The sequence below is a fragment of the Boleophthalmus pectinirostris genome, unplaced genomic scaffold (genome assembly GCF_026225935.1).
Source record: "Boleophthalmus pectinirostris isolate CB_2022bp ecotype Guang Dong unplaced genomic scaffold, ASM2622593v1 HiC_scaffold_6, whole genome shotgun sequence".
Taxonomy (NCBI): domain Eukaryota; kingdom Metazoa; phylum Chordata; class Actinopteri; order Gobiiformes; family Gobiidae; genus Boleophthalmus; species Boleophthalmus pectinirostris.
Window position 1 is genome coordinate 29,476,001 of NW_026571447.1, and position 25,194 is coordinate 29,501,194.

The following is a 25,194-nucleotide window of genomic DNA, read 5'->3' on the forward strand; positions in this document are numbered from 1 at the left end:
TGCTGTGTCTGATATGTTCCACATTATGACATTAAACTATCTGCATGGAGGCAAGCAGGTGACACTATTAGGTTTAACTACAAGTCAGATCTGTGGAGACACAACCCTGCAACCCAGTTAAGTATTTTGATAGCAGTTGAAACACTTGTAATGAAATAAATGCTAGAAATCATGTGGGACATTTTAGGCAAAGCAACATGTCCACAGAGACAAGCAGGTCTCCACCAAAAAAGTTACATAGTGCATCTTTTATGTATAATGTAATGTGTATCTGTTCGCAGACACATGTTGAAGCTATTGACATGGACGATGAACCGGCCGCTGAACTGGAGCACAAAGAGGAGAAACCTGGCGGTCGCCCTCCTAAGAAATGGCCCACACACTTTGTCACTTTCAGAGCCAATACTCCTTCCATCCTGTCTGCTTTCACACAGTTACAGGAGGAACTGACCGCTGCACTGCCCGCCTGCGCCCCCTACTGGAGCACCGCATCCAGTCTTCACGTCACCCTCTGCCTCCTAGTGCTGCCTGGACCTGAGGAGGTGGAGGCAGCAGAGGAGGTCCTGCGGCGCTTCGCTCGTTGGAACCGAAACCCCCCTGTAGCCGTGACATTTCCTCCCAAACTCAAGCACTTCAACGGGCGAGTGTTGTACCTGAGCCCTCACCCTCAGCAACACCTCCATCAACTAAACAGCACCCTACAGGAAGCATACAAGGAAAAAGGTCTCCTCCATAAACACTCATTTAACCCACGATACCACCTGACTCTGGCCAAGCTGGACTTTGAGGAGGAGAGGATCTTTGAGGGGGTGGAAAATTTAAAGGTGGGAAAGGGCCTAAACTTTGGTCGTCTGCCTGTTAACACTTTGCATCTTTGCGCCATGGGAGGGTGTACAGTAGATGGATTTTATGAGATTTTGTGCACAGTAACTCTTCGTTAAAAGGGGGAATCTGTTTCACTTAAGCCATTTACACAGTTTATCAAAGTTTATTTAAGTAATTTAACTGGAGATAAACCAGATGAGGCCTTTGTTTACAGATAGAAATCTTTTGTAAAACAATTGTAACGGTTATGAAATTCTTTGCACAGTAACTATTTGATAAAGAGGAGGATCTATTGCTAACTAACCCCATAATTTACTATAAAGGGAAGTAATTTTGACTGGGAATAAATCAAACAAGGCCTTTGTTTACAGATTATATAGAAATCTTTTGTAAAATGATTGTAACGGTAATGACATTCTTTGCACAGTAACCATTTGATAAAGAGGGGAATCTATTACACTTAAACTAACGCCATAATTTTCTATAAATGAATGTAATTTTGACTGGGGAAAACCCAGACGAGGTGTTTGTTTACAGATTTTACAGAAACCTTTGATAAAAATATTGTAACTGGGATATTGATGCTAAAGAGTAGACATAGTGCAATTATAATGTATTGAATTATTTATGATTTAAATAGACATTTCAAACAGCATTTTAAACAGAATTGATTAAACACTAAGGATGGACTAAAGTATGAACGCTAAAACGCGGTGATGTAATCTTTGTAAGACTGATGAAGAAAATATATATATAAAAAATACATAAATTTTTTAACATAAAACATTTACATTGATATAGCAGCAGCACATTTTTGCTCATAATTCAGTTTTAGTGCCTGTTTCCGTTGTATGTTGCATCGGAGGTGTTCAATAAGCATCATACCTTTATAATGAACTATATCCAGCCGACATTAAATATTGATTTGGTGACTTTAAATGTTGTGACTGATCTTTGCTCTTCTGATAGACGACCTCCATCTTTGTGTGACCTGACATAAGCTGTGTGGTTGCTTCTTACCCTGAGCAGTTGTTGCATATGTAACACGGTTTTCTGTCCTCTTCTCCCTCAGATACACAGCTCACTCAGACACTATACATAGGCCATATGAGTCAGTTCTCTCCCTCACTTGCATTATCTCGCTGCCTCCCTTCCCCCACTCTCTTTTCAGTGACACAGAAAAGCCAACGCCGCCCCCTCCCTCTTCCCCTCTCCTCCTCTCGCCTGTGCCCCCTTTTTTTTAACAAGATGGACAAATGCCACACTATTTACCCTTCGTCATTTTGTAATTAGACGAACATTTTGGCAACTGTCGGTCAAATAGCTTAGGACAACTCCACTAGTGCGTTCCCATCTGCTCTCATCATTTTGTTGCTCCATTTTTCATGCCTCGCTGCTTCTGAATCAGTGTTTGATGCTTTGCTGCAGCCTTGACTGAAACTGGTTTTGCCTACCAATCCACTGCATGCCTTCTCTATTCATTGTTCGCTCGCCCATCTCTCGCCCTCCCTTCCTCTGCTCTCAGCATCACTCCATGGGAACCCACTTTTTTTTTATTTCACGTTGCCTTTGCCTGTATCGCCCCCTCCCCATACCCACCCATGTGCGCCTATTCGTCTGTGTTACTCCAGTTTTATGTGCATCTCTACTTACTCACGTAGCTCCTGAACATCACACCAGACGATATTTGGGCTAGACATTTCGTTTTGCACTTATCACGTGAGTGGATTTTTTTTGTTTTTGCCTATTCTTACCACAGCAAAGGTATTTTTATTCTTTGCCTGCATAATCTGGGTAGGACTAGGTCTGTGCAGAGATTGGCTGTTGGTTGGTGGGAGTGTGAGAGGATGTTGCTGGGGTTGACATCAAAAGTGGGATCTCAGAGATGGGTAGTGGCAGCAGGTAATCCCTGTTAACGGAGTCATTATGGTCAAAGGATATTGTGTTCTTGTCATGTTGTTTGCGAAGTCGCTTGGTGTTAATCTACGAAGAGCTACAATGCAGCGATAAAAAGTCCCTTAGGGGTGTCTCCTCAATCTTAATCCCTCTCTCCATCCCTCTCTCTCTCTCTCTCTCTCTCTCTCTCTCCATCTCTCTCTCTTTCTCACTGTGAAAGCCTCTCGCTCATCCATCACCACAAGCACCTCTCACTGTCACCAGACAACTAGACAGTTATTGGCTTTTTAATATTCTACTAAACGCAAAAAAAAATTTACTGCCCTGATTTTTATTTTTGTTTTGACTTCTTCTGTGGCTTGTCTCTTAAGCCATTTTTGCAGGAGGATGTTTTTTCAAGAGCATCTGGCGCTGATGGCTGGCAGAATACCTCTTTGAGTGGGTAAAAATTTCACGGACGCCGGAGAGGAGCAGAGACAGGAGAGCAGAACCTCCCAACAGCCATTAGAGGTAAGCATGTATTGTTTTTCTGTCAGATTTACACGGCTATAACATGTGACGGCACGGACGCATTTGATCTGATGCACAATGCAATTAAGCCCTCTGTGAGCTGGTATGCTGCTGTTTGAATGCATTGTGCCTATTTCAGTAAATGAGGCCAATGTGTGCGGCTAGATTTATGCACGATGGTGTTGTAATGGTTTTATTGCACATAATGATTTTGCACTCACAGCTTACCTTATCTCCTGTGTCATATGCAAGAGGCAGGGGCTGTTATGTGCATGTGATGTGCAGTTATCTGAACAATGGTTACTTGCACAGAAATAATGCAGCATTTTTCACAGACAAGTTGTGCAGCCAAGGACTTGTAAAAGCTCTATATGCGCTCACCAATTACACGCTGCACCCTCCTCCCTTTAACTCAGCTGCCATGCCATAATGAATCATAACCATAAATTAGAAAGTACAGGGGTTGAATTTGTCAGAAAATATAAGATTAGTAACCTCTTGATGTAGTAAACCTTTAGCTGGATTAAGGTCATTTGATGTACTTATAGTGTAGAATTTATTGTAAATTGTAAATGTGTTTTATTTCACCCACATAGGTAAACTTACAAATCACAGAGGTTGAATTTGACAGAAAATATACAAAATAATCACCTCTGAATATAAAACCACTGATTTTATAATTTTTGTAGCATTTAGGCCTATTATCAATTGTAAATGAGTTTTAATTCACTCACATTTGCAGAAATAACAACATTGTGAATTTAAACGCTGGTAATTTTTTGCATTTTAGATTCAGCCTTTTTTTCCACACACTGTATCTTTTCTGCAATTTTACGTCACACAGTCGCTGCCTTCTTTACAGTGGGAGTTTCTTAGACCAATTCACAAAGTCCAGTTTATTGATTGGACTTTTCTTCCTGAATTCGATCCCAAAATCATCTCCACTTTTGTAACGGTATTTGCATAATCTAAAAACTAGCACCAGACGTCATTGCAACTGGACAAAATATACTGTTATTGTTGGCTGTCAATGCAATTCACATGTTGATTATTGTCACTGCCTTGTTGTCACACAAACCAATGATATCACATTTATGCTAATTTTGTATTATGTCAGCATTTTATATGAGTCCAGCATCTAATGTACAGTGACACCTATAGGGCTGCTTGATTATGGGAAAAATGTAGGTTTTGATTGTAATTGAAGTCATGTACTGTCAAAACCTAACCTGTAGAGTGTGAGTATGATCATTTATTACCAAATGTTTGTGATTAATGTTTACAAGGGGCACTGCAGATTAGACAAGGGGCTGTGCTTGTTTGTGGGGCAAAATTAATTAATTGTTTCAAGCAACAACTGCATTATAATCATGATTCATTAAAAAAGAAAAGACTGCACAGGCCTAGTGACACATACTGACCTCTGAAATATTCTAGATGATAGTAATCCTTTATTTTACAGATTACTATTACTATTAGTATTGCAGTCTTTCTCCATTGAGATATTATTTTTCTACCCATAATGTTCAACACTATCCATGGTTACAGTTACAGGTCAGATCCTTGGAGTAGCAACCCCATAAACGGCAAGAATGCATTTTTGTTTAGGTATTTTTTAGCAATGATTTTTTTAAAAATGCATTTAACTGTATAACTGTATTTTGAATAAATGCAATAGATATATCCTTAAATTATTCTGTGCAAAGCAATTACATCTCCATGGAGACAAACAGATGGCAGACCCCACATCAGAAAAGTGACATAGGACACCTTTAATTGAAATGCTTGTGGTTTTATAACTTTCATTTTGGCAGGAAACCTTGTACAGTCCATCAAAGTAAGTGATACTCCGCCATGTTTACCCCATTTATGTTGAGTTTATTGCCCATCTCAGAGTGAATCATTTAGTTCAACATGATTTTAATTCACAGATGGATTGTTGGCTTTCATTCTCTTGTGACAGTTGGACTTCTAGAGCCATGACGGTGGACAGGCCTGTTGTAATGGTCTTAGAGTGGTCCTGTCTGCCCTGTGGGGGGCTAGATCTGTGCCATCACCAAATACTCCATCTGAAAAAGCAATTTGTCTGGCAACTAGAGCTGGACGATATGGCAAAAGTTATATTGATCTCATTTTTCTTGTTTGGGTTTCAGAGGGATGAGACGCTGGAACTGCTGTCATAGCAATTAACAATTCAAAGCATAACAATAAGGAATAGACTATTTAAAGTGTTAGTGTTACAATTATTGTGAAGAAATTCTGATTCTCCTAAATGAATGACACCAAAACTTTTCATTCATTCACATTTTCTCTGACTTTATCAATGCTCTGAGACTAGCTTTATTAAATCAAACTTTCTTAATGGTTAATGCATAAACAGCAAGATGAGAAAAAAAAAAAATCAGTATAGACTGAACTGAAACGGCATATTTTTGCTTCTAAAATGTACATAATTAGTTAGATTTAGCACTATTATTAAGTCACCAAAAAATCTTGACATGACTACAGTTCAAAATATAATATTATTATCCTTTGAGTGGTAAAAGGTCCTTAAATGGTAAACTCCATCTTAAACAAAAATCAATGGTTTCCTCTTCCACTACAAAGAATTATCACAAAGTTTCCATTTTATTCATGTATGGACCACAGTGGCGCGCCTATACACTGTAGAATAATGTTGTATTCACCAAACAGCTGCAGTGGTCACAGATGTTACTCTCTGAATAAACATCAACACTGGACCATTATATAGTGTATAGAGTGTCAAAATAAAGCTATGTCTTTGAAAACAAAAGCCCTGCAATCATTTTCATTATATTGGTTCCTTCATCTGAGCACATTTGAGTCTGTCCTTTGTACGGCTTTAGGCGCTTTTCAGATTGTTCGGTATCTGTAGCCTGCTTAAATGTGCATTGCTTAACTCTTCTGTCTCCATGGAGATATTATTGCTTTGCTTGAATGTCCCACAGTATGGTATGAAACTCAAAAATTCCTAGCAATTTTTTCATTATGGGTGTTTTTATTTCTTAAAATTGCCTTGAAAAACATGTGTTGTTTTTGTGAGCGTGTCGCCTCTCCACAGATCTGACCTGTAACTTGGTCTGGTGGCGATACTTTGCTTATTTGGATTTAATTAATATCATAACATATATATTTTAATACCATAACATACCTGAAAAACATCTAAATTGAGACAAGCATGTACCAGAAAAGTCACCAAGTGCACCTTTAAATCATACTAATTCTGTATTAGGGCTATGCAGACAAAATATCAAAATATCGATATATCGTATCGTTTAATATGATGATACAGTATCGATATTGTGGGCTGCTGTATCGATATATATTATTTTTTATATATGTAGGATACGATATATGTATTTTTTTGGTATATTTTACTAAATTATTTAGTTACATCTCTACAGTTTTGTTGCTTGTTTATGCGACACATTTGACATTTTCACTGTTTTAATGAGTAAAATGGGTGTTTTTCATATTAACTTTGCACAAGGCATAGTTTAACGAAGATTTTTAGCATCACAGCCATGATTTAGCCATTATTTATTACTGAACCATATCAAATTGCTTTGAAATATATTGTATCGAATAAAAAATTTACTGTTTTGAGGTATGTATCGTATCAGCAACTTCTTAATGATACCCAGCCCTGTTCTGTATTAATCTCTATATAGAAAAAAAACACAACTGAAAAATTATGTTCAGAATTCACTTAAATACTATGTCTTTGAGGGAAAAATTTACTTTTCATCATTCATTCGTGGAGACACTGACTAAAATCTCTCAATAGTGCTTATTAACTCTACAGTCTTCTGATGGTACCCAGCAGCCCCTCCTTTGTCTGTGCCATAATAATGTGGATTGCATTGCCTATTTTGCAAACCAGGTTACCCTCTAGTTATATTAAAGAAAAATTTTGGAGTCTAATTGCAATTTCTCTGACAAGTACTACAATTTATGCTTTAAAATCAATGTTCAGTTGGCAGTGTACATTTTAAACTGAGATAGTGACTACTCAAATTATGATTTGATTCATTTCGCAGGCATACACTACATCATACTCTTTATTCTGGGAGCCCATTAGTTCTTACCACAGCAATAACTATTCTTACAGAAGAGACATAACCACGGGCGTTCTACATTATTCATTTAACATTATTTAAGTGAATTTCAATAGCCAATTCCGTCAAAAGCTTGTTTACACTGGCCCTCTGGCTTTTCTGTGTATGCGCTGAATTACACCCACCATCTTGATACTTGGTTTATTACACTGTTTTCTGATTTAAGTTATAATGGTGTTTCCTCATCATAAACACACCAGGAGTTATGTTTTGTTTCATTCACACATGTTTAGCACACAGACTCTCCACATTTGAGCACTCCACTGTGTTTTAAAACTCCATACACCTTCACTGGAATCATTTGAATCATTTCAGATCTTGAATTGGCCATCTCTACTGAACAAAAGGTAAAAGGAGCTGTTAACTTGAGCCTGAGCTTGGGAGATGTAGACAGACTAATAATAAAGGGTGACTCAAACTTGTGTGAACAGAACTTTTTGATGCGCTAACAAGATTCTAGCATGGCTTAAAGCTCACAAGAGTAAATTTTGTGTGATATAGGACCTTTAAGTGACTCCAGATCACATCATAAACATCGCTCTCCTCAGATAATGGCTTCTCGTAAATTGCCCCTCGATGTGGAGATATGAAGCAGATGACACCATTTCAAAACTGATCTGTGCACTTGGTCTTCACCCAATGTCCCCAGATAGCCCCTATTAGGACTGAACGATTTTGGCAGAATAGTATCTCATTGCAAATTATCAGCCAAACATCGCAATTACGATTAAATTAGCAATTACTGTTTTAATAGTTGGATTCTGTTCAAAGTTTTAAACATTTGAGAGAAGACTGACATATACTGCTTAACTAATGCAACAATCCCATGCGTTTCAGAACATGTTTGTAAAGGTCTAGACTACAGGATTTGCAGGTTTCTAGATAATAAGACATAACATTTTGTGGTTTGTAAAGGGCCTAAATAATTGCAGTAATTTCATCTGCTCTTATTGCAATTTCATCTCCTCTTAATTACAGTATAGATTAGCAGGTTAAGCCAATTCAAATATATAAAACACAATTCTCCAACATGTTGCATATGCGAAACAGAAAGTAGTGTGAACTTATAACATGCCTTCTCCTCTGGATAGTTAAACCAAAACAGTAACATAAAGTTGGGTGGTAGTTTCTTAAAGTATGCAAGTTTATAATTCCTGTCTTTAGTCATGAAAATGTTTTAAGATTCAGTTCATATATATTAGCACAGACGCTGGTTTCTGTAATGAAGTGACAGCAAGATGGTGGTGAATAGCTTGTTAAAGTTACTCGTTAACTGATCAACAGAAATGTACAGGAGAGGTCTCTTGCTCTATGGCTCTGTGCTGTCCTGATCAAAATTCAGCTCTAACAATCTGGATGTCTTTCCTCACTCTTCACCCCCATTTCTCACTGCTTACTATCCTTTCAGTTCAGATAATTTCACCTTGACTGTAGGGTTGTAACAAATGTATGCTCATAAAATCAGTACAGTACAAGTATACTGAAAACAGTCACATTAATAGTAAAGAATTGAACCTTCTGTGAATAGTTTTAGTATGATTTTGAAATATAAGAATTAGTAAGACTAAAAAGTCATATTAAAGAAACCGCTGATATTTTGTGTGTGTTAAATATTACATGTTACTGTCTAAAAAAAGAGTGTTTTTTGTATTATTAATGCGGTATTTGCCAACGCCACTTTTCTGTATTGCGTAAGTTCAGCAAAGCTTTTAATTTAATAAAAGAAAGAAAAGCTGTAACAAACATTGCACAAGCGTCTGTTTCGCATTCACAGATTAACGCTGGTGTTAATTAAGCCGAGGGAGGTATGATTTTAGCTTGTCAAACTAAACCACGAAAAAAATCTATATATAAAAATATGAATTGCACAGACTATGAATCACAAAATCCCTCTCTTTTGCTGCAGGGTGGAGGAGGGGACCGGTGGCAGGAGGAAAATGGCTGCCATGACAACAGTGCCCAGCTACAGCCCCTCGCTATGGGTGCGAGTGTGCCACGCCCTCCCCCGGCTGGACTTCACCATGACCATGAGGGACAACTTCTTTGTGCCCGACAGCTGGGAGTATCAGCAGGTAATGCACACCTGGCTCGGCTCCACAGAGACGGAGCGCTAGGGTCAAAATATCATCTGTAATTATACGACCATTGTAGATAGTAGGGATGGAACAATAACCGAAATATCGTGATATCGTATCGTCAAAGTTCTCACAACAATATCGTGGACCATCACAATATATCGAATTACAAGTCTCTTTGCTTAAATTAAGAGTTATGGTGCAGCAATAGCAAAAAGACAGAGGGAACTATATAGACCATGATCCTTTGCTCCATTTCAGTGTAGACTAGATGAAGAAATAACAGTTCTAAGCACTTTTAAGTCTTGTCAAGGCATTTTAAGAGGAAAAAGTAGTATATTCAATTTTGTTCGCCTTCACAAAATATCACAATTAATATCATACCGTGAGTTTTGGATATTGTTACATCCTTAATCATGAGCCTTCCCACCATATTGTGAGCTTTCCCACGATATCACAATAAATATTGTACTGTGAGGTTCATACCATGACAATATCGTATCGTGAGACTTGGACTTACACCCCTAAAAAATTGATATCATTATTTTTATTTTAGAGGGTAGGGTGGTCAATATAGACAAAAATAGGAATCAATCTCAATAATATTATTATTATATATATTTTTTTACTTTTAATTGAAAAAGCAGATTACACATTGCAGTCTGTAGAATGAAATAATACGTTCCTGCTTTTGCTTTTTTTTTTTTTTTTTTTTTTTTTTTTTTAACATAGACAAACTCAGAACAGGGAACCTCTTTCACAAATTAATAAAACATTGCAAATATGAAGTAGTTTTATGTGAAGTCTGATCTCACCAGCTTTACATACTCTGTCCATTTAGACCACATCTTGTAAAATAAGACCAGTTGCACTTAATAATAAAAATTAAACCTTTTCCATTATTTAGATCTCTTGCACAATATCAGTCCAGTTCTCAAATGTTGGTCACTCAGGTTTAAGCCACTTCCTAGTTATTGCTATTTCGTATTATCTTGATAACGTTTGAATTAGAACGGCACTAAAACGTGCTTGTAAATGTGAGATGTATGGCATAAAAGTCAATGAACTAATAAATCATAATCTTAAACCTTATGCTCTTATGCTTTACTCTTGTGAGCTTTCAGCTATGATAGAATGTTGTTACCTCCTCAAAAACATCCCTGGAGTTACGTTTATGTTCTTTATTCACTTTTATTTGAGTAACTCTGTATTACTGGTCTGTCTGCATCACCAAAGCTCAGAATGCTCTCTTCCACCTTGTGATTTGTCGTGCTAGTTTTCAAGTTAACAGCTCCTTTTGTGTTTTTGATGAGGACACAATGAAAGTCCTGTTTCTTTATAGTCACAGTGAGAAATAAATGTACAATTATCTCTGCATTTACACTCGCTTTCATCCTGTTCTGATCGTGGTGTAGTTCCAGGTTTCGCTCCAGCTTAGTCGCAGTTTTAATGGTGTGTTTAAATCTTGCATTAAGGATATAGTTGTACAGTTAAACTACTGAGTCAGAGCCTAGAGGTTTGCCGTTACCGCACTGTAAATAGGTCCATTAAGTCATAACTCTTAACAACAATGTGTAGAGCAGAGTAGACATTTGCAGTGTTTAAACTATTCACAGACATTGTTTTATTTACTTAATTATAGTAGTGAATTGGCACTTGACCCTTGAGTAACCCATTGGCTTGTTTAAGTTGCGACTTCGTGTCTATTTCCAGCTTTTTTTGTTTGTTTGTTTGCTTGTTTTTAGCTCAAGAAATATTAAGAATAGCTTAAAGTTACACAGTGTAACTTTTCTTGTGAGGGTACGTACACTATCAGCTTGCTAGAATGTTCCACAGTATATCAATAACAATCTAAACTAGAAAAGCACTCAGAGAGCGCAGACCTCCGCCAAGGACTACCCCCATTTTTTATATAAATTGCGATAAAATCAGTCTTCTGGATCAGATCCGGATCAGCCTTTGGAATACGAAAGAGGATCCCATTGTCCATCCCTGAGTCAAATTTCATGGGGTTTGGTCAATAATTAACCGAGATATTGAGAAACAAAATCTTTGGCCCCATTTACCACAATGTTAACTAAAATTTCAAAGTGATCCAGAATCCAGGATTTCTTCCGGATCACCCCCAAAATGAAATCAGTTCTTCCTTTTCACATTTCCAACAAATCCTGAAAATTTCATCAAAATCGGTCCATAACGTTTTATGTTATGTTGCTAACAGACAAACAAACAGACAAACGCCGGCAAAAACATAACCTCCTTGGCGGAGGTAATAATCTAAAGTTAAACAAATAGATAAGCAGGTGACAACACAAGGTCAAGTTAAAGGTCAAATCAAAGGTCAAATCTGTGGAAAGGCATGACAGATTACTGTGAAAATACATGTTTTTCATATTTTAATAGGGATGTAACCAAAATATCGTAACATCATATTGTCAAAGTTCTCACAATAATATCGTGGACCATCACAATATATTGAATTACAAGTCTCTTTGCTTAAATTAAGAGTTATGGTGCAGCAAAAAAAGACAGAGGGAACTACATAGACCATGATCCTTTGCTCCATTTCAGTGTAGACTACAAGAACAAATAACAGTTCTAAACACTTTTAAGTCTTAGTTCTTTGTATTAAGTCTTATCACCTCATTTTAAGAGGAAAAAGTAGCATATTAACAATTTTGTTAACCTCCACAAAATATCGCAATAAATATCATACTGCGAGATGTATATTGTGAAAATATTGCATAAATATCGTAAGAGATTTGGACATTATTACATCCCTAATCTTGAGCTTTCTTATGATATCACAATAAATTTCCTACTGTGATGATATCGTAATGTGAGAATTGGATATCGTTACAGTCTTATATTTTAATATACGTATATTCGACAAAAACACCTGTAATTTAATAAATGCAAGATACAAGATGCAAGCCACACAGCCATGCAAAGCTACATTAACTTTATGGAGACAAGCAGGCATTGAACCCTCTACCAGAAAAGTTACACAGTGCACCTTTAATCTGTGGACTTCTGGAAGTACAGCAAACTGCTGTTGAATGCAAGATTTCCCTGTTGTCTTTATACAAATTGTCCAGCATTCTGTGAAAGTGTTTGAAAATGTTTAACTCAATTATCCTGCAGAACAAAACAAGCAAAAGAGGGAGCAAGTACAGAGGGGGAGAGAGCGAGAAAGAGAGAGACGGACAGGGAGAAGGAGAGAGGGACAGAGAAAGAGAGGAAGAGTGAATAATGTGTGGAGGCTCGTGAACAGAACAATGGGCTGCAATGGAGGGAGTGAGAGAGAGTGAAAAAGAGAGAGAGAAGAGAAAAAGGGACTTGGAGAGGGAAGCATTGTATGTGAGAGAGAGGAAGAAAGGGAAGATGAAAGAAGATGGTAGAGAGAGGAGGGAGAGGAAGTGAGAGAGAGAAGAAGACTGATGAAAACAAGCACGAGCCATTTACTGTAGGTAAATCCAGCAATATTGGGAATTAGAGAGAGAAAAAGAGAGAGAGAGAGAGAGAAAGAGGAGAGGACTGAATTGAAGAATGGACCATAAAGGCAATGGTGGGTTAGGGAGGAAGTAAAGGCGTCGAGAGAGAAGGAAAGAAAGAGAGGGAGAGTTTGTAATGAACATAAGACTGGGCCATAGAAGCAAAACCAGCAACAGATAGAGAGATAGAGGGAGAGAGAGAGAGAGAGAGAGACAGAGAGAGAGGGAGAGAGCGAGGGCAGCAGTGAATGTATTTAAGTAGGTCACAGATTATTAATAGAGATCCAGTGGGGTGGATGGAAAGAAAGCCTGAGTGGGGGAGAGAACCATGGGTTAAGAGTAGAGGGAGCGGATGAAGGGATGGATGCAGAGAGGAGAGAGAGAAAGGGGTTACTGCAGGGGGAAGGAGAGAGAGAGAGCGAGAGAAGGGAGCATGAGAGAAAGACAGAGAGAGACATAGGGAGAGGACGAATGGATGCTGTACAGGAGAGAGAGAGAGGCAGGACTGAGTGGATGGGTGTAGGGGGAAAGGAGAGAGAGAAAGAAAGAAAAACAGACAGAAAGACAGACAGAAAGAATGAAAGAGGAAGAATGTATGGAGCACAGGGGAGAGAGAGAAAGGGGAGAATGAGAGAAAGACCAAGAGAGAGAGATAGACAGAGATACGGGAGCGATAGGGAGAGGACAAATGGATGGCTGCACAGGAGAGGGAAAGGGAGAGAGAGAAAGAGGGAAGAAAAGAAAGAAAGAAAGGAAGAGGAAGAATGAATGGCTATACAGAAGAGAGAGAGAGAAAGAGAGAGAGAAAGGGAGAGGATGAATCAATGGTTGCACAGGAGAGAGGGAGAGAGAGGCAAGACTGAGTGGTTGAAGGTAAGGAGAGAGCGAGAAAGAGAAGAAAGAAAGAAAGGGAAGAAAAGGGGAGGAAGAATGGATGGATACACAGGGGAGAGAGAGAGAAAGAGAGAGAGAACAGGAGAGAACAAATCGATAGCTGCACAGGTAAGAGAGAGAGAAAGAGAGAGAGAGAGAGACAGGACTGAGTGCTTGGGGGTAAGGAGAGAGCGAGAAAGAGAAAAGAAAGAAAGAAAGGGTGAGGAAAAATGGATGGCTGCACAGGGGATATATAGAGAGAGAAGAGAGAAAGGGAATGATGAGAGAAAGACCGAGAGAGAGATTGAGAGAGAGATAGGGAGAGGATGAATGCATAACTGCACAGGAACGAGAGAAAGAGAGAGAGAGGGGCAGGACTGAGTGGTTGGGGGTAGGGGGAAAGGAGAGAGAGAAAGAGAAAGAAGGAAAGGGAGAGAATGACTGGATTCTGCACAGAGGAGAGAAAGGGGTGACTGCAGGGGCAAAGAGAGAAAGAAAGAGACAGGGGGAGTACAGAGGGATGGATGCAGGGAGGAAAGAGACAGAGATGGAGGAGGGGTGGAGGTGAATCCGAGGCAAGGTGCAGCAGTGACAGGCCGGCAGATGGATCAGGGATAATACTGTAGCAATGTGTCGCAAAGTGCATTTGAGTAATGTTGACTTTCCTGATCAGATCCAGAGATAGACGAGGCTTATAGGGACATTAGTGTTTACTCTGTGGATCGACCGCTTAAAAGGCCTATTTTACGCTTTTTTTCCTGATCTGTGTTGTAATGTTGTTTCCTCATCACAAACAAACTCGGAGTTGTGTTTCGTTTCATTCACACATTCATTCATTTAACACACAAACCCTGCATATTTAGGTTCTTCTCTCAAACAGAAAACACTCCACTGTGTTTTTAAACTCCATACGCCTTCACTAGAATCATTTGGATAATTTCTGCCCGGGAATTGCCAATCTCTACTGAACTAAAGATAAAAGGAGCTGTTGACATGAAAACTACAGCTTACAAGGTCGAACGGAGCATTTTGAGCTTTGGAGATGTAGACATACTAATAGTAAAGGGTGACTCACACAAGAGTGAATGAAACAAAACACAACTCCATGTTTTTGATGAGGTACGAATATTAAAACATGGCTTAAAGCTTAAGAGTAAATTTTGTGTAATATAGGAGCTTTAATGTTCATCAACAGTTTCCTCCTATAATGGTTAAATCAGGAGTATCCAACCTTTTTAATCCGGTGAGCTACCTTTACAAAACGAAAATGCCAAAGAGCTACTAGTTTTAGCGGTCACAAGAAACTAAATATAGTAAATAGAATAAATAAGAGCCACAGCAAGCTTTAGATGAGGTACAGTTTGATGTCTATTAAATATAAACCGTTATCCATAGTAGGGCACAAAGTTCTGCATCAAAATGTTACATACATAATGATAATATGCATTTAATTAATCAAATTAAACTTATTCAGCACAATATATGTAATCCAGAAATCCCTTGACGATCTACTTGGAAGGGGGTGTAGAGCTGCCAGTAGCTCCCAAGCCCCTGGGTTAAATTACTGAGACACCGGGTTAAATTACTGGTTACATGTATGTTAAGGCTGCAGTATTAATCACAATTAAATCAAAATTGTGATTTGAATGGTCAACTAGTAAAGACTACAGTTACTCAAGTAATTTTCTCTGCAAACAAGAAAATATCTATATCAGTATAACATACTGAACCTGCTAACTGTGTAGTTGCCCTCTGCACGTGATTCATATAAGAGTTCATATTTCCATCTCTCAAATGTGAATAAATCTAATCGCAATTTACAGCACAAATTAGAAATGTTATTGCTTTGCCTGAAATGTTTCACAGTATGGCACAAAACGTATAGCCTGATTCATCAGCCGGGTACTACCAATCGCTGCTATTTGGTCGTGACGTATGTAATGCGCTGCTAACAGGGCTAACTGGTATATTAAGCTTTTCCCAAATCCTGTAGGAAGAAGGGCAATAATATCTTTGCCCTTGATAAAATTCACTGAACATTCTCTTTATTCTGACTTTAAATCCTCAATCTCGGGAATCGTTGCCAACACAGAATGTCTGGCTCTTCGCTGATTGGCTGATTGGCACTTTTGAGGTTTTTGCGAACCGTCTAGTGTATTCTGATTCCTGATCTAGTCGCTGGAGAGAAATGAAATTGAGCAGAGGCACTAGGTGGCGCCAGCCTGGCTACAAAATGTATCGATCTCCGTGGAAACAAACTGGTGACACTACCAGGCCAAGTTACAGGTCAAATCTGTGAATAAGTGAGCCCACTCGCAGTAGGAATGAATGTATTTTCTGGTATTTTTGAGCACTCATAATTAATTGAAGACATGAATAAAGGCAATACTGTCGAACATTCCAGCAACAAAAATGTAATTTCCATGGAAACACGAAAGTAGTAAACCCTCCACCAGTGTGACACAGTGCAACTTCAAATAAAGGTTTAACAAAACAAAACAAAAACAAAAACAAAACCCAAATCAAAATAAGAGCCTGAATTCAAGACTTTTTAAATAAAGTCTGTACTCTTTTTGTAGTGTGATTCATAGTGCGCACCTCCTGCTGGTTAGTGGGGGCGTGCCAATGTGAAGAGATTTTATAATTGCCAAAATATGATTGTTATTTTTCTCACTCTATTTTTGTTGTCATTTTTCACAGACTTTACTGGTTTTGTCCAGTTTATCAGCCATCGCACTCGTTATCTCGCTGTTGGTGGTTCTGTCCTTCCTTATCCACTACTGCTGCTGTCACCGTGGCGACCGGAGCGAAGGATCGGAGGAAGAGGAGGAGGACGAAGATGGCAGCACAGGTCACGGTTACAGCGGGAAGAAGGGCCGGGGCATCTGCTGTGTCACATGGGTGGCGGTGGCGGCTGTCACGTTGTGCTGGTGAGAGGATGTGCACTTATACATGAACGTGGGCAACATTCACCACAATGTGTTTCTGTTCAGAGTGGAATATGGCCAAACTGCATGGAATACATTTTATTTCTTTAAAATGGGGCTAAACCTCTAAACTACATGTCACGTTGAAACAGAGAAAGGACCCAAAATGCAGGACTACGGTTAAAGTTCTTTAATAACAAACAAAACAGAGCCAAAAATCGAAACTAAACTGCCATGACAAGACACACTGACACTGACACTGACAATAAACAATAGACACAGGGTATATATGCACACAGACACAGGTGAAGCACATTAGGGTGGGGCAAACAATCAAGATAGGAAGTAAAACTCAAAACTGCAAGCAGACAGGACAAATGTCAAAATAAAACACCAAAGGTAAGGTGAACTAAATGAAAAAGATACACCAAAATAAGCCAAAACAACCACTAAAAACATGACCCATGACACTCCACCTATAACCACATTTCAAATAGAAAAGCTAACTTGGGCAGCACCTGGAGGACTGAAGAAAAGAGGGAGAGGGAGGAGGAATAAAGAAGCAGTGTGATTGGTCAAACAGGTCATCACACTTCAAACTCCGCCCCTGCAGCCAGGTGTTTCCCTGCAATTCCCTCCCTCCCTTCAATTATCTTCCAACTCCCATTTGGACCTCTGATTTGATGTCACGTCCGAGCTTGAAGTGTATTATTATGTTTTGCGTGTCAGACTACGTCGATTATGATTATGACTATTCCCTCATCTCATGAAAACTCTGCCGCTTTTATTAATTTAATTTTAAAAAGTTGCACTTAATTTTATGTTATTTCTCTTCTGTTACATCCATAAGGATATTAACGCCCATTAAATCAAGCATTTGTTCAATATTGGCCTCACTACAACAGCGACTACCACACCCATAGGCAGTGATACGGATGCGGTAAGGTGTTGCAGTAATATGAGTGACTGACTAAATTGTCATTTAAACCACCAAACACAATGAAAACAGTTCATATTTACAAGTCTTCTTGCTCGGTCTACTTTTTCCACCACCAAGGTCCGAGTCACGCTGTCCCAGGAAAAGGGGCGTGTCACGCATGTTGCTCAGAAAAACGATTCGGAAGGATATTTGAACGCAGTGTTTGTATCAGAAAGGCCTGTCTGTACTCAGGGCAGTGCTGTGTGATGTCACCAACTACTGGAATTTACCGTGGCCACTGGAGGCAGCACACACTTAGATTAGGCGATTTTGACTAGAAAGCTCCAGATTGACCTAGTTTGCACTAAAATGCCATATGCCATAAAATTACTAGGAACAGAAGATAATGCTATTAAAACACTATATACACCGTAAAGTAGTGAAAAAAGTGGATTTAGAACTGAGTAACTTTTATGGTGCCACCTGTTTGTTTCAGTGAAGATGATTTTAAAACACCAAGATGCCATTAAAAGCATCTCCAGAAGCAGGTGATGCTTACTCACAATGACCGGGCCATTGTTCAAGTTGTGTTACAGCATTCACATCCAGTCCTTACTGCAGCGTAAAGTTATCCATTAAATCATTCACTCCATCTGCCAACCTTCCAGTTATCACATGACAGACCTGAGTCACTGTCGCCTCTTTTAGCACACTGGATACTGTCACACCATAATTTGATTTATTATTGTGAAACTGTGGCCTTTAGCATCCTGATAATAAACATACACAGGAGACTCGTATGGTGGAGCACAAGTGAATCATGCACCACTTTACCACAGTCAAATGTCACTGAACCAAAGACAGCCGACAGTCACATGTCTCTGTGTTTGTCATGGCGATGATCTCAGCGCACACACCTACACTCGCTCTCTCCAGATCTGACCACCATGCAGTCATAGAGCCTACATTCTGTGTCCCCACTGCAAGAAAATAGTGCTGTGATATGTCAAAAAAAGACCATTTAAATGATATAAATAAGAAAGACTTAAATATGTGCCATTTAACACAAAAAAAAATCTGTTAATTTCTTCCCACAATGCCTGAACTCTTCTCAAAAACCACATGCTTTTACTGACAGAGGATTGGCTGTAGGCTTGTCATATCATAGCACAAGAAATTGATTCCTACCAGCCCTAGTATTATATTTGCGATAAGATTTGCAGTGTATTTTTAAAAATCAAGACTCAATCAACATTATTAAGTACTTTAGTGTTCACTGGGATCCTTCAGTTTTGAAAGAAGTCTGAAATATAAACTGTTAAACTAATAACATGCATTTAAGAACATGCATGGAGGTCTCAAATACAAGATAAGCAGTTTTTATTTATGATTCCCTGCAGTTCATTCCAGTTCACTGCAGAGCACACTGTCGATTTCGTGTAATCTTGCAGCCGTACTCCACTGTACACTGCAGGCACTTCAAGTCTATTACATAAACTTAACAGAATATGTTGTGATCTGTAACTAAATTATGGAGTAGTTTTAGCTCATTGTCCTGCTCTTTTAGTGTTGAAAATGACTGAAATGGAGCAGTGTCTGAGATGGTGCCACTCTAGGACAGGATGCACTTTACATTCATTACAAAGTGGATTATGTATTTGACAGACATCTGCAACCCAACTGTGGTTTTTGAGCCACGCAAGGCCTACTCCGCTCGTCTGGCACTTTGGAAATCTAAATATGTAGTCTGTAACGGAAGGATTAGACTAAACTACTTTCACTTCACTTTGACCATTTAAGGTGCACTATGGAAGTTTTTTCCTGTTGTGGGTCTGACAGTGGGAGTGTTTCACAGTATGACAGCATCTATTTTGCATCTGTTCAATTACAGTGAATCTATTGCAAAAAATACCTTGAAAAACAGGCATTCTTACTTTGAGCAGGGTTGAACAGGGTTCTCCACAGATCTGACCTGTAACTTGGCCTATATGAAACATTTGCTTGTCTCTATGGAGGGCAGATCAATTTAATGACATGCTGTGTAACATTCCAGGCCATGCAATAACATAATAATAATAATAAATGATAGATATCACCGCTGACTGTCCATCGGAAAGGTTACACACTGCATCTTTTTTCTGCTATATTGGCTGGCCCTTACATGAATGACAAGAAATAATTAGAGCCCTTTAGTATGTATAATAATTTTGTAAGAGACTATAAGCGACTTGGAGTTAAGGTTGATGCAGTTATGTGTAAAATGTGTTTTTGACGGAAGCCCCTGTATGTTTTTAAACCTCTTCTCCTCTCAAAAAAAAATAAATAAATAAATAAAAAATCTCCTTAATTGTCCATAACAAGATGGATATTACACTGGTAGTTAAAGCATTTTGTTGCACGTAGTTTTACCATAAATGATCCATGTACCATTCGTTCTTTTAAATTTCAATTAAGAACAAAAAACCATAAAATGGGAAAACAGTTTGTTATTTCATTACTCTCCTTAAGTGTCAGAAACAACAAACAAACAAACAAACAAAAAAGATTTTGACCTCTATTTACAATATTTAATTTAAAGTTTATTTCAAATAACGCCAATCAAAAAACCTGGTGCCTATTTCAATTTTGATATTTTATCTCATTGGTTTATATGCCCCGGAAGTTATCGTGCTAGAAGAGAATAAAATAGCAAAATAGCAAAATTCAAATAGGCACGATGACGATAAATAACAAACTGTTTAAAATTCAAAAGAACGAATGGTAAATGGACCATAAATATGTAACGATATTTTTAAATTAAGATAGAAGAGACAAGTGACATTTTAAATCCACAAATCGTATAAGATAAAATAAATGTGCCACCATCGCATCAATGATTTTTTTTTACATTTTAAGAACAATTATTAATTTCATGATTGTGTCTATTGAGTCCTTAGTTTCCGGACATTATATATGTCATATTACATGATGTATAGCTGCACTGGACAGGATGCAGTTAGAAATGCAGAGCACACATTTCTGCCTTTGCCTTGCTTTCTAATCTGGGTCACATACTTTGTGGGAGATTGGACCATACCATTCCTCTCTGAGCGGAGGGGATTTGATGAACAGCTGGCCTCTGCCTTAATCTGAATATTTAAATAACAGAGATGCGTAAACGTGCCCCTATGTTTAAGTCAATGATATTTTCTTACTGGAGCTTAACCGTTGAGAGCCAAGAGCAGCTTCCCTCTTCTCTCTGATCCAGAACCTCTGCATTGCACTGTTGGTATGCTCATATAAGCCCTATTCTTACAGCTCTATCTCCGCGTACCACTTATTTAAAATGTACACACTGAATTAAACATCAAATGCACGTCTCTGCTATGCTTTTCTCACACTCGCACTCATGTTGGGTTTCAATGCTTCTTGGGGACATTACATTGACTAACACATAATTCTGATAAATCACAGTTGCTTGTACATACATTAATTTCCTCCACAAACAACAAAATATCTTATCTTATTCTACATAAAAAATGCTAACCCTGTTGTTCAGATATGTACAAACATGTTCTGAGATGTGATTCTTGTTTTAATTTGTCTTTATGTCAGTTCTTCTGGACAAACCTGAACTTTGACCTGAATCCATCTATTCAAACACAAATCCAAATCTTGTCAGGAAAATCACTATTAGATATTTTCCCCAAAGCGTTCAGCCTTTATTTCTATTAATTTCCTGGAGATTGATCCTAACCTTAACCATCATTACGTGCATAAGCCTAACCTAAATCCTACACAGCAAATTTCTCTGATCTGGCCAAGATTTAAAACTTATATCAGGTTAATCATAGGGATATAACAATAACCAAAATATCGTGATATCGTATCATCAGAAGAGCTGTCACAATATATCGAATTACAAGTTCCTTTGCTTAAATGCATTGTTCTTTAGTAGGAATAGCTAATAAACATAGGGAACTACATATCCCATGATTCATTTCAGCACACACAACATGAAGAAATATGTTTTTAACTTGAAATCTTGGGATTCTGACAGTAATAATTTACACCAAAGGTATTTTAAAAGCAAAAAAGTGTCCTGTCTAGAATTATATTTGCCACTCCAAAATATCACAATAAATATCGTACATAGTTATTCATCTCGTTTTCTGATTTATAATCTACTTACTAGTTCTGAGACAGCTTAATTCTAGTCTAGTTTATTTTAAGATAACTTGTCAAATTAAATGATCTTGTTGCATGGACAGATAATTTCACTACTTTTAAGATGATAGATTTAAGTGTTTATATATTCTCTATCTATTTAACCCATATATTAACTTTATACCAGGCTGTTGATCTAATAATGAAGGATTTATGTCACCAGTGTTAGTTCATTTCTTGTTTATAAGCTGTAATCAATATATTGATGTTAGTCCTCCCAATGCAATAAATAAATTCCCACCCGTATGTACAGTGCACTCGCTCCCACGCTGTTTTCATGCCTCTCTTTCTCTCTCTCTCTCTGTTTTTTTTCTATCCCCCTTTTGCAGCGTTGCCATAGGCGTCGGTTTCTATGGCAACAGCGAGGCTAATGATGGGATGTATCAGTTGACCTCGTCCCTCCTCACAGCCAATTACACGCTCGCTTCTATCGATCTACTGGTGAGTGCTCGCTCTGCAACGGCGATTTCGTGCTGACTGTTGAACCGCATATGTATGTGAGAGAAATACAGCGGCCCGAGTGGAGTCTTAAAGGGCCCATATTGTATTTTCTGTTTTCTGATCTATGTTATATGTTGTTTTCTCATCAAAAAACATCCCTGGAGTTGTGGTAGCTACAGCTTCGTGACATCACAAGGTGTAACAGAGCTTTTTAAGCTTTGGAGATGTAGACAGAATAATGATAAAAAAAATTACTCAAACATGTGTGAAACAAAACACAACTCCAGGTATGTTTTTGATGAGATGACAGCATTATAACATGACTTAAAGGTCATAAACAAGACAAAATTTTGCATAATATATGACCTTTAAAGTGCATGTGACAAGTTTTTCTAATTATTGGTTTTGTGTGATAGTAGCTATGGTAAATATTTATTATAGTTTCAAGTTAAATTATGCAAGATTTAGATAAAAAATTTGATAAACTTGTTTCCCCAGATACAAGACAAATGAATCAAATATAGCTTTTACTGGTAACTATGTAATCAACATTGAAATTTCCATTCAAAGTGCACGGACAAGGACAGTTTCACAACATTTTTGTTGTTAGATTAAGGTTTATTTTTATTAGTCATAATCCTAACTATTGTGTAATTTTGACAAGTTTTGATCATTGTTTACTGTATGGTTGCTAGGCAAAAGCTGAAATTACCTCTGTGTGTGTCATATCTGCTGTTCATGTCCAACCAGGAAGTATAATTATAAACTTATGAATTATGAAATTATGAAAAAATAGGCAATTTTTATTTTTTTTTACATTCTTAAATAAAATGGTGTTAACTCCGTTTTAGAGAAATGAGAAGTCAAACCCTCTGTATGCTCTTTAACCTGGACTCTATCAGGATGTGGTCGGAAAGCAGAATAGCAGAACACACACTCCTCTTGGTCCATTGATGTATTCTGTGGTCAGGCAGTGGTTTGTGGGTCCGACTGCCCACTGTTGCCCTCTCACTGGACATGTGTCAAAACAGCTTTCCCTATCACTGGGTTTCACATGACGCAATGTTCTTTTGGCCGATTCATGAGTTTCAGAGGGTAGAACTATTATGATCGTGGCTGTAGCAATGCATGGTCAAAAGTCCTCAAAATTGTTGTGAGGATGTGATGATGTTTTTTTTTAGTCTGATTTAGTGAGATTTTGGATCAAATAATGATAATGATCAACATTTGTGGATTTTCCTTTAGCATATTTCTCATAAAAATTCAAAGTTTTCACTAAAGAAGAAGTTGTCTCTTGCCCACCATTGGAGAATGTGGGTCATTATCACACTCTACAATCTAAAACGATCCATTTCACCTCTGTAAGGCAATTCAGGCAAATTCCTTGTACCAAATTAACAAGAAACAAAGCCATAGTATTAATATTTATCTACTGTAACCTCATTATTACACTTGAATAACTATAGGTAAATAAACAACTATTACCAACCCCTCTGTGAAGAAGTGTTTTACATGAGAAACAATGTTTAGTTTTCCACTATTTTAAACCCTATGAGAGGTGCATTAGGTTCAGACCCACATAAAACTGTTTAGTATAGTGTTATAAACTGTGGCCAAAACCACCACTGATGTACATTATCTCAAGCACTTAGATCCCAACCCACAAAACTCTGCACTTTGCATTTACTGTTTGAGACACCATCCGTACTTTGTGGTTCTCTCTTCGCTTAACGCACCGACCTTTTCTTCCTCTCCAGATTTCGGACACAATTAGTGGGCTGCAGTTGTCCATCACAGGTCCACTGGCTTCGATGGAGGAGCTCTTTACCGGAAGTAAACCGTTCCTAGTGTCCACGAGGAACTGCCGGAGGTTATCTGAAAATGTGATAAACATGCTCTCGTCCATCTCTCTGGCGCGGGGCAGCCTGGACCTGGGTCTGAGCAATGACAGCAGCACAGGGGCCTCCATCATCCCCCTGACCCCTGTGCCCCCCTCGGTCGCCCCCACTGTGGTGCCCTCTAGTGGCCTCATGCCCAGCCCCTTCAGCCCGGGGTGGGCCGCCAACACACTCATGGTCAATGAGGACTACAGGTAAGACACATGGGACACACACACCTGGTGAAACAGTCAAATAAATTCAGTTATTACAAATGTGACAATAAACGTCATTGTATTATGTAACTTTAATACAGCCTGTACCTAAACCATGAGTCAGGAACTTTTAGCCTTATCTACTTAGTCCTTTCTTCCACTGTGATGTTGCACCATGACACAAAAACAATTGTCTGGGATAGTGTCATGCACTTACTTCATCACAGTTCTCCAATAAATGCCTGTGGTTTATTTGTCACTCTTGGAAAATACACCATGACAAAGAACCTGGTGTCTGGGATTGTGTCAGGCAGTTGGTTTCCCTTGATCGTTAGTCACAGTGTGCATAATTGGGTGAGGAAAGATTAATGTACAGTCAAATGTTTTAGAACTCTCAATTTTTTTCCAGTTATTTATTGCAATTCAAGTTGTGCAAGTTCCAATGAAGAGCTTGAAATGGTACAAAGGTAAAAGTACTGAACAGCCAGAGGTTGAAAAAAAGATAAAAGAGAACAAAACACAAGTCCAAGTTCTGCCAAAAACTACCTCAGGAAAAAAAACAAGCTGATAATCTTGAAAACATGGAGTGTCTAGAACAGTCTCCAGACTTAAACCCCATCGAGCTGGTTTTGGGATGAACTGGACAGAAAAATTAAAGCTAAACAACAAGTGCCACACATTTATGGAAACTTATGCAACACACTTGGGAAGAACTTTCTGAAGAATATTTAATTTCTATTGTAAAAAGAACGAGCCACGAGTGTGTTCAGCTGTTGTATCTTCCCAAGGTGGCTATA

General features: G+C 38.3%; 2 protein-coding genes across 3 annotated transcripts in view; both read left to right on the forward strand.

Annotated features, from left to right (window-relative positions):
• The first annotated feature begins 15 nt into the window (after positions 1 to 15).
• On the forward strand, positions 16 to 1,764 carry LOC129411752 (leukocyte receptor cluster member 9-like). Its single transcript, XM_055163484.1, has 2 exons — positions 16 to 116; positions 282 to 1,764. Exon 2 carries the CDS (start codon positions 303 to 305, stop codon positions 939 to 941), a length of 639 nt encoding a protein of 212 aa, XP_055019459.1. The 5' UTR covers positions 16 to 116; positions 282 to 302; the 3' UTR covers positions 942 to 1,764.
• Positions 1,765 to 1,891: 127 nt separating this feature from the next.
• ttyh1 (tweety family member 1) overlaps positions 1,892 to 25,194 on the forward strand; it is a 36,004-nt gene continuing 12,701 nt past the window's right edge. For both annotated transcript variants that reach the window (XM_055163483.1, XM_020928067.2), the window contains exons 1-5: positions 1,892 to 3,231; positions 9,277 to 9,442; positions 16,513 to 16,742; positions 22,194 to 22,305; positions 24,063 to 24,397. In XM_055163483.1, the coding sequence (XP_055019458.1) occupies positions 9,308 to 9,442; positions 16,513 to 16,742; positions 22,194 to 22,305; positions 24,063 to 24,397 (812 nt within the window). In that variant the 5' untranslated portion in view covers positions 1,892 to 3,231; positions 9,277 to 9,307. The remainder of the gene's footprint in view (positions 3,232 to 9,276; positions 9,443 to 16,512; positions 16,743 to 22,193; positions 22,306 to 24,062; positions 24,398 to 25,194) is intronic.

Excerpts from the sequence above, each read along its gene's own strand:
- LOC129411752 (XM_055163484.1), top strand. The coding sequence starts at position 303 with ATGGACGATGAACCGGCCGCTGAACTGGAGCACAAAGAGGAGAAACCT.